This window comes from Taudactylus pleione, unplaced genomic scaffold (assembly GCF_031769625.1).
Source record: "Taudactylus pleione unplaced genomic scaffold, aTauple2 ptg000547l, whole genome shotgun sequence".
In the NCBI taxonomy this organism is placed as follows: Eukaryota; Metazoa; Chordata; class Amphibia; order Anura; family Myobatrachidae; genus Taudactylus; species Taudactylus pleione.
Genome location: NW_028284949.1, coordinates 1,013,524 through 1,026,061, shown reverse-complemented (window position 1 = coordinate 1,026,061; position 12,538 = coordinate 1,013,524). Strand labels below are relative to the sequence as shown.

General features: G+C 46.6%; 1 protein-coding gene across 1 annotated transcript in view; it reads right to left on the bottom strand.

The window, feature by feature from the left end:
* The window catches only part of LOC148500725 (NACHT, LRR and PYD domains-containing protein 3-like), a gene marked incomplete at its 5' end in the record, with an annotated part of 56,558 nt that overhangs the window by 14,573 nt on the left and 29,447 nt on the right, over positions 1 to 12,538 (bottom strand). The window contains 3 exon segments of the mRNA XM_088451426.1: positions 2,474 to 2,644; positions 7,357 to 7,527; positions 7,985 to 8,155. Coding sequence (XP_088307552.1) covers positions 2,474 to 2,644; positions 7,357 to 7,527; positions 7,985 to 8,155 — 513 coding nt within the window.

Genomic DNA, 12,538 nt, shown 5'->3' with positions numbered 1-12,538 from the left:
TAGAATTATGTTTTCTTATACAGGGCATATGAACCCTTCCTGGACACTCAGGGTCTGATTCAGACCTGGTTGCTCTGACAGAGCGCTCGCTCTGAATCAGGGCCGGGTTTTTTTTTTTTTTTTAGAACAGCCTCCTGGCCGCTCGCATAGCTGTGGGTGACCACCCACAGCTACAGCGAACGGCCATGATGATGGTCGCGATGGTCAAGACCATCGTGACCATCGGGCTTGCGATGAGACCCTTGTGGTAGGGTCTCGTGGCCGTAAGCCCCAGAGAGATTTCGGCTCTAACAGCCGGAATCTCTCCACTGACGCCACTCGTGATGTCAGTGGGGCCTGCCCCCAAACGACAAGCGTTCTCATGGGAACGCCTCTGTTTAGGCAGCCACCCCCCTGGCCTCCCCACCAAAGGGGGCGAGCTGTCACTCAACATCGACAGCTCACCCCCTTTGGTGCGAGACCCAGAGCGGCGGAGTGCCCTCGCTATCCGGGTTTCGCGCATGCGCACGACGGAGCCGGCTCCAACGTGCGCATGCGCTCTGGGCCACCATCGACCCGGTTTCGAGCGCTCAGCACTTGCGACCGGGTCTGAATCAGGCCCAGAGTCAGTGTCTGTGCAACGTCTTCTAAAGGTTTCCTTTTGGCTCCTGCCGGATCTACGTTTGTTCATGACTCCGGACCTGATTCAGACCTGGTCGCTAGATGCGTACGCTCGCACAGAGTGTGTGCAAATTTGAGTAAGTGACGGCATGGGGAGCGATCGCTCGCCATGGCATAAGCATGCCCACCATGTCTTGGCGAGCAATCACTTTGTCTAGGCAGACGCCTATTAGAGTATGGTGAGCCGCCCCCTAGCACACGTCATCTCTAGGAAATGTTTTAAAACATTGGTACATCGAGGACTATCGGAAGCAAATGCAGCGCTTGTGGTTGCTTTACCCTACCGCAAGCACTGCGAGGATTTCAGTGTGAAAGAAAAGCTGGTGACGTGTACTACGACGCTGCCTGTTAATTATGCACGCCTCTGAAACGGCGTTGCAACACTCAGACATGCCTGCGTTCCCACCTCCACTCCCCTGTTTTTACTGGACTGCCCCTGTTACCACCCACAAACAGCCTCTCCTGTCACTCATTACACTGGGCTGCCTTTGCAGGGCGAGCGAGCGGATTGCGATCGCTCAGAGTAGTTCCCGCACGCGCATAACGAAGCGTGCGCATGCACGTTCGCAAACCATTGGCCGCGTACGAGCGAGCGGCCCCTTGCGTCCGGGTCTGAATCAGGTCCTCAGTACACTTACTAGCTCCAAGAACTTTTGCTATTTACTGAGCATAGCTCAGCACCGTGCTCTAAGAACTTTTGCTAATTACTAAGCACAGTTCAGCACTTTGCTCCTAGAACTCTGTCTTTTACCTGGGCTCAACCCAGTGCTTCAGCATACAGTCTTCAGTCTCCAAGAATCATTCACGGATCGTTTCAAGCATCTGTCTAGTGGAATATGGCTACGTATTACCGGGACTGGTTCTGTGCTTATACCACTATTTCCTCCAACCATTGTTGTTATCATTAAAGTTCTATTCTTCTAATCAACTCGTGTCCAGTGCCAGCTACTATACAGTTCTCCCAGTCTTGTCTAGTCATATGAGGAAAACATATCTAAGACCTCCTCAGTTTGTGCTGCCGGTATCACTGCCTGCAAAGCTTGTTCCATCATTGAAAGCCAATTTCCCCAGAGTTGTGACAAATTACTAATGTAAAAATTATTCTTAAGAAAAAAAAAAATTCAAACTAAGCATTGATTGTAGAGTAATAATAAATAGAATAATAGTTGATAACATAAGGGAAAATCCAGTAGCTATTTGTGTTTGTGCCTTGTATAGTCTATGACTTGTACTGAGGGCCTGATTCAGAGCCGGACGCTCTGACCAGAGCGCTCGCTCTGAATCAGGGCCCTCCTACCTAAAAATGGAGCGGCCTCTTGGACGCTCGCATAGCTGTGGGTTACCACCCACAGCTTATGCGAGCGTCCATGATGATGGTCGCAATGGTCAAGACCATCGCGACTGCGACGAGACCCTGTGGTAGGGTCTCGCTGCCGCAAGCCCTGGAGTGATTTTGGCTCTATCAGAGCCAAAATCACTCCCACTGACATCACTCGTGATGTCAGTGGGGCCGGACCCAGACAGTAGGCGTTCCCATGGGAACGCCTCCGTCTGGCAGCCACGCCCCCGGCACGCCCACCAAAGGGGGCGTGCTGTCACTCACCATCGACAGCACGCCCCCTTTGGTGCGAGACCCCAAGCAACGACTACCCCGTCGCTCGGCGGGTCTCGCGCATGCGCACAACGGAGCAGCCTCCATCGTGCGCATACGCATTCGGGGACCATCGACCCGCTTGCGAGCGTCCTGCGCTCGCGAGCGGGTCTGAATGAGACCCTGAGAGTGCAGTTATATTATCACTGAGACAGATCTTACCTAAGATGCTGTAGGGTACAGGCTGGATGTATCAGTCCCTCACACAGATGTTTCATCCCAGAGTCCTGCAGAGCATTCGCTGACAGGTCCAGTTTGGTCAGAGAGCGGTTTGTAGTAATAACAGAGCGGAGCTCTTCACAGCAGGAGGAGGTCAGGCCACAGCAACGTAACCTGATGAGAGATGAGGGGTTTGGATTGTGTTATTTCTTATAGTGTTACAGCCTCACACTCATCATGACGTCATCATTGATCATTTACTAACTTTATAGCAAGCCTTACATCATGCAAATATGGCTGTTTCCAAATGACTATGGCATAAATCTAAGTAACGAGGCAATTTAACAACAGCTTAATCATGAGATATTAGTTTGCATATTGCCGGATATATATCTAACTGAGGATCCCATAATTCCCAATGAAAACTGGGAAGTGGAGCTATTTATCAACTATGCAAAAACCTGAACTTTTTCTAGCTTGTCTCCAATTGCTAACACCTTCTGCAGATCACATTAGCAGGTCTAGGAGATAACTACAAGTAGTTCCACTCTAGACGGATCTTCTAATCCCTTCCTGTGCAGGCTGGAAACTTCCTCTACTTTTCTTACTAATATATCTGTGAGCATGTGCTAATCAGTGACTGCACCTATGAAAAAAAAGACACCTGGGACAGCACAGATGGTGTAATGGTTAGCATTACTGCTCCACAGCACTGAGGTCATGGGTTTTGATTCCCACCATCCACACGCCAATAATTTTTTTCAATATATATATATAATAAGTATATAAATAAATAAGAACTCCAAAAGTTCATTCAAATTATTCTCAGTGGGACAGAATCAGAGGCACTTCTCCTGGTATGAGATTTAGGCATAGAAAGAGAACACATGTAAGCTATATGCACACTGTAATGGGTGGTAATTAGTAATTAGCTTATGGTTGTTATGTGGGTGGTAATAGAATGTGATAAGCTATCTGAGGGGAGTTTTGAGGAATACTTGAAGGTTTGGAGGCTAGAGGAAAGTCTTGCATGAGTGAGAGCATTAAATATACATATCGCCCAACATCCGGAAGTCTGCACCCTTGGTGTATGCTGAAGGGGTGCGCATGAAAAATGTGTGTGTCTTTGTCTTCCCTTTATGTCTTTGTGGCAATACCCCATCTCTTGTCACTCTGGAGCCTTGCCTACCGCCAATGTTGTCAGCTCTGTGTGGCTACCATGCACAGCATCTATTTACCTGCAAGACCATCGAGCTTGCGACAAGACCCTTGTGGTAGGGTCTCGTGGCCGCAAGCCCCAGAGAGCTTCTGGCTCTAATAGAGCCGGAAGCTCTCCCACTAACATCACTGGTGATGTCAGTGGGGCTGCCCACAAACGGCAGCGTTCGCTTGGGAACGCCTCCGTTCGTGAAGCCACCCCCCGACCACGCCTACCAAATGGGGCGAGCTGTCAATCACCTTTGGTGCGAGACCTGGAGCGACGGAGCACCCGTCTCTAGCCGGGTCTCGCGCATGTGCACGATGGAGCCAGCTCCATCGTGCGCATGCTCAGTGGGAAAACATCGACCCGGTTGCAAGCGCTCAGCGCTTGCGACCGGGTCTGAATCAGGCCCACTGCTCTCGTTAGTGATCGATATGGTATGTCACGCTGCTACATCAACTGCAATCATCAGTGATTGATCACTCCAAAGTGAAGAAAAGTGTCTTAGAGAGACAATCAGAGTGCAGCCCTAATCCAGCAGCTGTCACACAGCATAGAGACAGACTGTCAGTGTCAGCTATGTCTCTGCTCCTCACTGCCTGGCTGTAACACACTGGACTCACTGTGAAGTTTTCATCCAAAGCCATTCAGTAGAAGCCACAGAACAGGCTCCCCGTGTCAAAGTTCTGCCCAGCATACAGCAACGGGAGGTCCGACAGGGACCCCAACTCCCTAAAACCTGGCCAGGATCATTGGAATGCCTAACCGTCAGAACAATACATGTTATATATAAGATTGTGTGTTATCCAGTCATACTTAAATGTCTCAATCCAGATATATTGCATTAGATGAGGACCAAGTATCTAAAGTAAAAAGTACTGTCTGCACATTAACAGATGATGATGCAGAGAAAATATTGTTCGATAGAACTGAATTTAATAACTTACCATCTGCAAAACCTATAGACTTGTATTATAAATTATTAAGACTGAGAAGGCATGAGACTGAACTGGTTTTACATGGACAATGCTTGTCTGAGTATTACAGATAAACAAAAATTCCAAGGGGCTTCAGAGTGAATAAAGGGGGTCATTCAGACCCGCTCGTGAGCATCAGGACGCTTGCAAGCGGGTCGATGTTCTCCCACTGCGCATGCGCACGACGGAGGGAGCTCCGTGGTGCGCATGCGCGAGACCCGGCGAGCAACGGGCTCTCCATCACTCTGGGTGTCGCACCAAAGGGGGCGTGCTGTCAATGTTGATTGACAGCACGCCCCCTTTGGTGGGCGTGCTTGGGGCGTGCCTGCCAGACGGAGGCGTTCCCATGGGAACGCCTACCGTCTGAAGCCGGCCCCAGTGGGAGTGATTTTGGCTCTGATAGAGCCAAAATCACTCCAGGGCTTTCGGCAGCGAGACCCTACCGCAGGGTCTCCGTCGCAAGTCCGATGGTCGTGATGGTCAAGACCATCGCGACCATCATCATGGACGCTCGCATATGCTGTGGGTGGTCACCCACAGCTATGCGAGCGTCCAGGAGGACGCTCCATTTTCATGGAGGAGGGCCCTGATTCAGAGTGAGCGCTCTGGTCAGAGCGTTCAGCTCTGAATCAGGCCCCAAGTTCTTACAATAGGACACAATAGTCCAAATATTGTATAAAACGGTGTGGAGTGTTGATCAAATGTGCATTTGATTTAATGTTCCTTGTAATTGAACAGTTAAACCTTTAGTAACCTAACGGTTCCCACCATTGAAGTCAATGGTGGGAACTGCTCATTGGCAGAGAGGCGGAGGCTCGCCTCTCTCAGCCAATGAACACTCAGCCAATGCATATCTATGTGAAATGCCGTGGCTGAGCTGTCATTTGGGAAGTATCATACTTAGAGGACGGTACTTATGTCCATGGGGCCAGGTTTTTTTCAATTTTTTGTTTTCTGAAGATGGTGGATGCCTACACGGAGAGAAAAAGACAAGGCATGGGTAGGTGAGTATTAATTTTTTTTTACAGGTCCCGATCAAAAGATTCTACTGGAGAAGGGGACAGATTGGTGTTAGGGACAAGGTAAGTATGTAGTTTGAATGAGTAAGTGTATGTGTAATAAAATATTAAAACCTTCGGTATGTGTCCTGCGGCTTTTTAAATATTTATTTTACAGGTGACCTAGAGGTAGAAGTGGGCCCTTAATGCCCTGCATGCTCGTACTTGTGGTTCTTCAAATGCCAACATGTGCGGAAGGCTTTCTTGTACCTCTAGTTCTCCTGTAAAGGACAATAATATTTTATCTATTTTTTGACACAATCAACCCAGCACCTACCACCAGGGGCAGGGATAGCCGCAGGCTATCAGCCCAGGCCGGGGGGTCCCCACCTCCACAGGAATCTACGGCCTTGGCTGACTAGAATGTGGTGATAAAGCTTTGGCCAGGGGACCCTAAGAAGCAGGTTCCATGGCTATGGAATTACACCCCCACTAGAAAGAATCAGTGCTGATTCTGGATAATACCGGGGGCCCCTATTCATTTTGTCCCCCATATTTCCACAACCAAGACTGGCTCACTGAGTCTGGTGCTGGTTGGTGAAAATACAGGGGAACCCTACATCATTTTTCATCCATATTTTCATAACCAGGTCTGGCTCAGTAAAAACCTGGGGCTGGTTGTGATTTTAGGGTGGGCTCACATCTTTTTTTTATTTTACACTTTTAATAGGTTTGTTAACACAGAAGCATGCACAGATGTCAGTGCTCTGTGCATGCCTCTGTGTAACCTGGCACCTTGCAATGAAAGTCACATTACAATCTGTAAGTTTTCCCAGTTTTAACTCGCATGCGAGTCAAAATGGGACCCTAAAACTCAAAGCCTATTACAATAGGCCCGTAGTCTAATATCAAAATGTGCAGTTAAAGAACAGTCTACTTGACACATCAGAGTCACGGGTTGGCACCAGAGCCCCCTAAGTCATGGTCTAATGTGATCTACACAACCCATACCCAGGGAGGACATGCCACTGAGTATTACCAATAAAAAAAGATTATAAAAAGCACATAGGGCCTGATTCAGACCCACTCGCGAGCGGCTGTCCGCTCACAAGTGGGTCGATGGTGCGCATGCGCGAGACGCGACGAGCGAAGGACTTTCCTTCGCTCGTTGTGTCTGATCAAAGGGGGCGTGCTGTCGATGTTGATTGACAGCACGCCCCCTTTGGTGGGCGTGCCGGGGGCGTGCCTGCCAGACGGAGGCGTTCCCAAGGGAACGCCTACCGTCAGAAGCCGGCCCCACTGACATCACTAGTGATGTCAGTGGGAGTGATTTTGGCTCTGATAGAGCCAAGATCACTCCTGGCCTTGCGGTTGAGAAACTCAACCGCAGGCTTCTGCTCGCACTGGCGATGGTCGCGATGGTCAAGACCATCGCGACCATCATCCTGCACGCTCGTATAGGCTGTGGGTGGTGACCCACAGCTATACGAGCGTCCAGGAGGACGCTCCATATTTATGGAGGTGGGCCCTGATTCAGAGCGAGCGCTCTGGTCAGAGCGTCCGGCTCTGAATCAGGGCCATAGTTCCTAAAATTTATACTTTGATGGCCTAAAAGGAAATGATAATTAGGTACTTTTCTATAATTTTATCTAATGTATCCTATGTCTTATACTGAGGTGTGAGATCTATAAATACTAAGAATATTCTTACCTAAGATACTGTAGGGCACAGGCTGGATGTCTCAGTGCCTCACACAGAAGTTTTATTCCAGAGTCCTGCAGAGCATTTCCTGATAGTTCCAGTCTGGTCAGAGAGCGGTTTGTAGTAATAACAGAGCGGAGATCATCACAGCAGGAGGAGGTCAGAGCACAGTGCTGTAACCTGATGAGAGATGAGGGATCTGAATTGGGTTATTTTTTTATCATATTACAGCCTCACACTCAGCATGACGTCATCACTGAACATTTGCTAACTTTTTATCAAGCCTTACATCATGTAAATATGGCTGTTTCCAAATGATTAAGGCAAAACTCTAAGTAATACTGTAAGTCAATTAACAAATGAACACAGAAGATGTCAGAGATATCACCTTCATTTTACAATTTAACTAGAAATTATAGGATAATAACAGATGCATAAAACTTGTCCTTAAGGAAATAAGGAAAAAAATTATCTTAAAACAAAGCGATGATTGTATCTTAACAATGGATAGAATAATAGTCCCATAAAAAATACTCAGATATCATAAGAATAGATCCAGTAGCTATTTTCCTGTGTCTGTGCCTTGTGTGGTCTGTGACTGAGAGAACAGATATAATAACACTGAGACAGATCTCACCTAAGATCCTGTAGGGCACAGTCTGGATGTCTCAGTCCTTCACACAGAAGTTCTATACCAGAGTCCTGCAGAGCATTGTATGACAGGTGCAGTCTGGTCAGAGAGCGGTTTGTAGTAATAACAGAGCGGAGATCATCACAGCAGGAGGAGGTCAGACCACAGCCCTGTAACCTGATGAGAGATGAGGGATCAGCATTAGGTCATATTTTATTTTCAGAAACCTCTGAGAATTAAGTCATAACTGAAATGGAAAAAAAAGCATGTAGATTATGTATATATATATGTATATATATATATATACACACACACACACACACACACACACACACACACACACACACACACACACACACACACACACACACACACACACACACACACACACGTCATCAATTAGGCTGCAGGTGCAGTCTGATAATGTTATTCATTTCCTGCACATAGAGGAGGATAGGTGGATATACAGCCATTTAGGGCCTGATTCTCAGTCACACACATGTCTGCAATTGCTATTGGTACACTGATGTGATTATACGCATGTCTACATGAGCATACAGGTGCCTCCTACTGTCTTTCTACTACCTTTCTATCCACAGTCATAGCCATCATCAATAGAATCGGCAATTATAGCCACCCCATGCTAGGTGCAAGAGATCAAGAGCATAAGCACAACTCAGAATAGGCCTGCGGACACTGACCAATAGAAAACTAAGTGTGAAGATTTCATCATGTTTCGGGCTGATGGTGTAGACATGGTCGATAGCGAAACGATTCCTTTGTCTTTTCCAACGTTTGTTGTCAAATTAATACTCTTTGGGGATGTCCAGGTACAAAATCTATCAGGCTTCAGGGTCATTGTGATTGAGTTCGACAAAATTGTACACTGTCAAGACCTGGCCCTTAAGATCTTCAACCAGAGGACTGGGAGTCATGGTAACTAGGCGAGGAGGCAGCGGCAGATGAGCAGGAATGTAGGACTTCCTCATCGGCTAATTCCGGGTGTTGGCAAGACATGACCAGAGGCGCAGTGACTAACTCTCTGGACCATGGACTTATATTGCTGTGGATTTTATTGTTGATCTTCCCTCTTCCTGTTGCTCGGTCATTTGGACTGTGTTATTCATCCAACATATATTCTGACTTCATGGACTACCAGTGGACATTGGTTCAGATCGAGGAACACAATTTATTGCTCGTTTTTGGAAATTCTTTTCTTCTCTTGGTATCAGCCTCAGTTTTTCTTAAGGATATCAACCCTAATCTAATGGACAGACAGAGCGGGTCTATCAGTCCTTGAAGCAATATCTCCAGTGTTTTGTCTCCAAATATCAAAATGACTGGGTCTCCAATTTACCTTTGACAGAATTTGCTTTTAATAACTCTTGTCTTTCGTCTTCCCTGATTTCTCCATTTTTCTGTAACTCCAGACTGCATCCTAGAGTTAACTCTTTCTAAAGTAATTCTGGAAAAACTAGGCTCCATTACGTTTGGAAGAAAGTTTGTCAGTGTCTGTCTCAAAGCATCAATCCGCTCTAACACATGGGCTGATAGGCACCGCAAGCCATGCAAGTTCAAGGTTGGAGATTTGGTCTGGCTGTCCTCTAAGAACATTAACATTCACCAATGTTCACAGAAGCTGGGTCCTCGATACATAGGTCCTCCAGAATCATCTCTCCGATCAATCCTGTCTCCTTCCGGCTGATGTTGCCTAACACGCTCAAAATTAACAATACTTTTCATTGCTCCTTACTCAAATCGGTGTTTCTTCCTCAAGATTCAGTTCCAGACATCCAGCTCGACCTTTTCCTGTACTCGTCCAGGGTCATCAGGAATTAATTGTGGAAAAAATTTTGGATTCCAGGTTTTCACGAGGAATTTTACAATTTTCGGTTCATTGGAAGGGGTAAAGGCCTTAGGAGCGTTCTTGGGTTTCCGAAAAATCTTAACATGCTCCTGTTTGGAAAAGAAGATTTTTTTTGAGGACTTCCCAGATAAACCTGGTTCTAGGGGTTCCTTAACCCCTCATCAAGGGGGAGTACTGTTACAAGTCACCGTAGCATCTTGTCTGACATCAGTGCTCAAGGCGGCTCTCTCTCATCAGTTGCTAGGAGACAAGGACGCGGGCTGCCACTTTGTGAGGTCTTCCCCGCCGGCGTGCTCTGTTACCTCTGCCTTGCTCCTATTGGATCCTCCTCTTATTTCACTCCTGCTGGTTCTCTGCTCTGATGCCAGCTCTAGCATTTCAGAACGTGCCCTTCTGGTTCCTGTATCTGGAAATTCTACCTTTTGTTCTGTTCCTGATCATCATCGTGTCCAGTGTGTATCTCAGTGGTCTCCACTGCACTGCAGTGTCTGACTCTTACAGCTGTATCAGCCGCACCACTGCCATAAAGCCACATCTCCACAAAAGACTCACGGTTGTCTCAGTTGCATCACGGCTATTAGGCTACATCTTCGCAAAAGACTCTCATGAGTCTTAGGCTGCTTCTCAGTTTTACTACCCAGCTGTCTCAGTCACATCTAGGCCTCCAGGCAGTATTAAACCAAGCACACATCAGCTCTCAAAGCTGTGCCTCAGCCTTCAGGCTGTTACAATCCAAGTTCACATCAATTATTCAAAGCTGCGTCTCAGCCTCCAGGCTGCAACAATTCAAGTATACATCAGCTCTCAAAGCTGCATCTCTGCACTATTGCCACATCGGCGGCCAGGCCACAAATTCAGCCTGCTACAATACCGACTCTCCAAGCCGCACCTCAGCACTATTGCCACACCACGGCCGTCAGGTCACAGTTCTGACTGCAACCTTATCGGCTTCCAAAGCCACACCTCAGCACTATTGTCGCTCCGTGGTTGTAGCCAGTGTTTTAAATAGTTAATTTCTACATAGGCATATAAGTTATAAACACATATACCCCTTGCTAGGCCTCTTGAGGTTTGAAATGGGATTGTCTTAATACAGTTGCTGTTTTTCCATAGAATGGTCAAATGACCTTTTGGGGTCAAAGAAGACATAAATATTGAGGCCTAGCTCTACCTGTCATTTCTATTGCAACTATAAGTATAATGAGCCATGCTTCTATGTTCTTATCAGTTAGCTACATTCCATTGTAAGACGTGTAGAGATGCTAAGCATTATGGGTAATTAGCAGTGATGTCTACACTCTACACAAAGGAGCTTTGAAACAGTTCATCTCCAAACATACTAGGATACGTCATTACTGTATGTCTTTGTCTGGTAGTATATATCTTAGTGCTTACAGAGCATGTGCAAGAGAGATAAGTTTGGTCAATGCTATGTTGGACCAATGAATGCTTGATACCTAGCACTGTATGTAATTAATATGGGCTTAATATCTGGAAAGCCAACACCCTATACTAGGGTATATAAACCAGAGGTACACAAAGGACCCATTAGCTCCTGGTAGATCTGAGACTGCAGTAGGATGCTGCCAATGTATATTATATATATTATCTGGGTGTTGTGAAACGACGGCTCCCCAGGAGAGAAGAGAAGATAAGATGAAGTACATCTTATGCTGAAGATGATGATTTACCGGTGTCATCTGAATACTTAGACAAAAAAAGTTGAGTATACTCTATACTTTGTATGTTGTTTGTTTATTGTTTGTTTGTACTTGTAAATAAAGTGTGTTCATTTGTACCTCACTCATATTGGTCACATGAGTACTATTTCATTTCAATCAGAACGAAACCCACCGTTATGCAGTGGTCCTCCGGCTGCAACTCTGCCTATTATTATACCGGCTCTCCAAGCGACACCTCAGCACTATTGTCGCTCCCATGGTCCTCCGGCTGCAACTCTGCCTATTATTATACCGGCTCTCCAAACTGCACCTCAGCACTATTGCCATATCGGCGGCCAGGCCTTCAGCCTGCTACAATACCGGCTCTCTAAGCCGCACCTCAGCACTATTGCTGCATCACCGGCCACTAGCTCACAACTTGGTTCCTCGCTTATTTCCTTAAAAATTCAGTGGCAAATCAGGGTTCTCCTAGGATAGCCGTGTAAGCCTCCACTATCCCAAGTGTAAGGCCAGGCAGCCACCTAAGTATGGGTGAACGTTATGCGTGTCACCGATTGCGGGAGTGCATCTCCATTCAATCCTATGGAGACGCAAATGTGGAGCTCCAATCGTGGGAGTGCATCACCCATTCAATCCTATAAAGACACTATGGCGTGTCTCAGATCGCGGAAATCTGTCTCACACCACACATAGCGCTACAGAAAAGGATGTAGCTAGGCATATCTGTACGTCTTTATCCGCTGTACGACATTTACTATATACAGTCAGGTGCATAAATATTGGGACATTGACAGAATTTTCATATTTTGGCCTCTATTCACCACCACAATGGCTTTGAATTGAAACAAACAAGATGTGATTTAACTGCAGACTTTCAGATTTAATTTGAGGGTAATTACATCCAAATCAGGTGAACGGTGTAGGAATTACAACGGTTTCTATATGTGTCTCCCACTTTTTAAGGGGCCAAAAGTAATGGGACAAACTAAACAGTCCTAAATCTAACTTTCA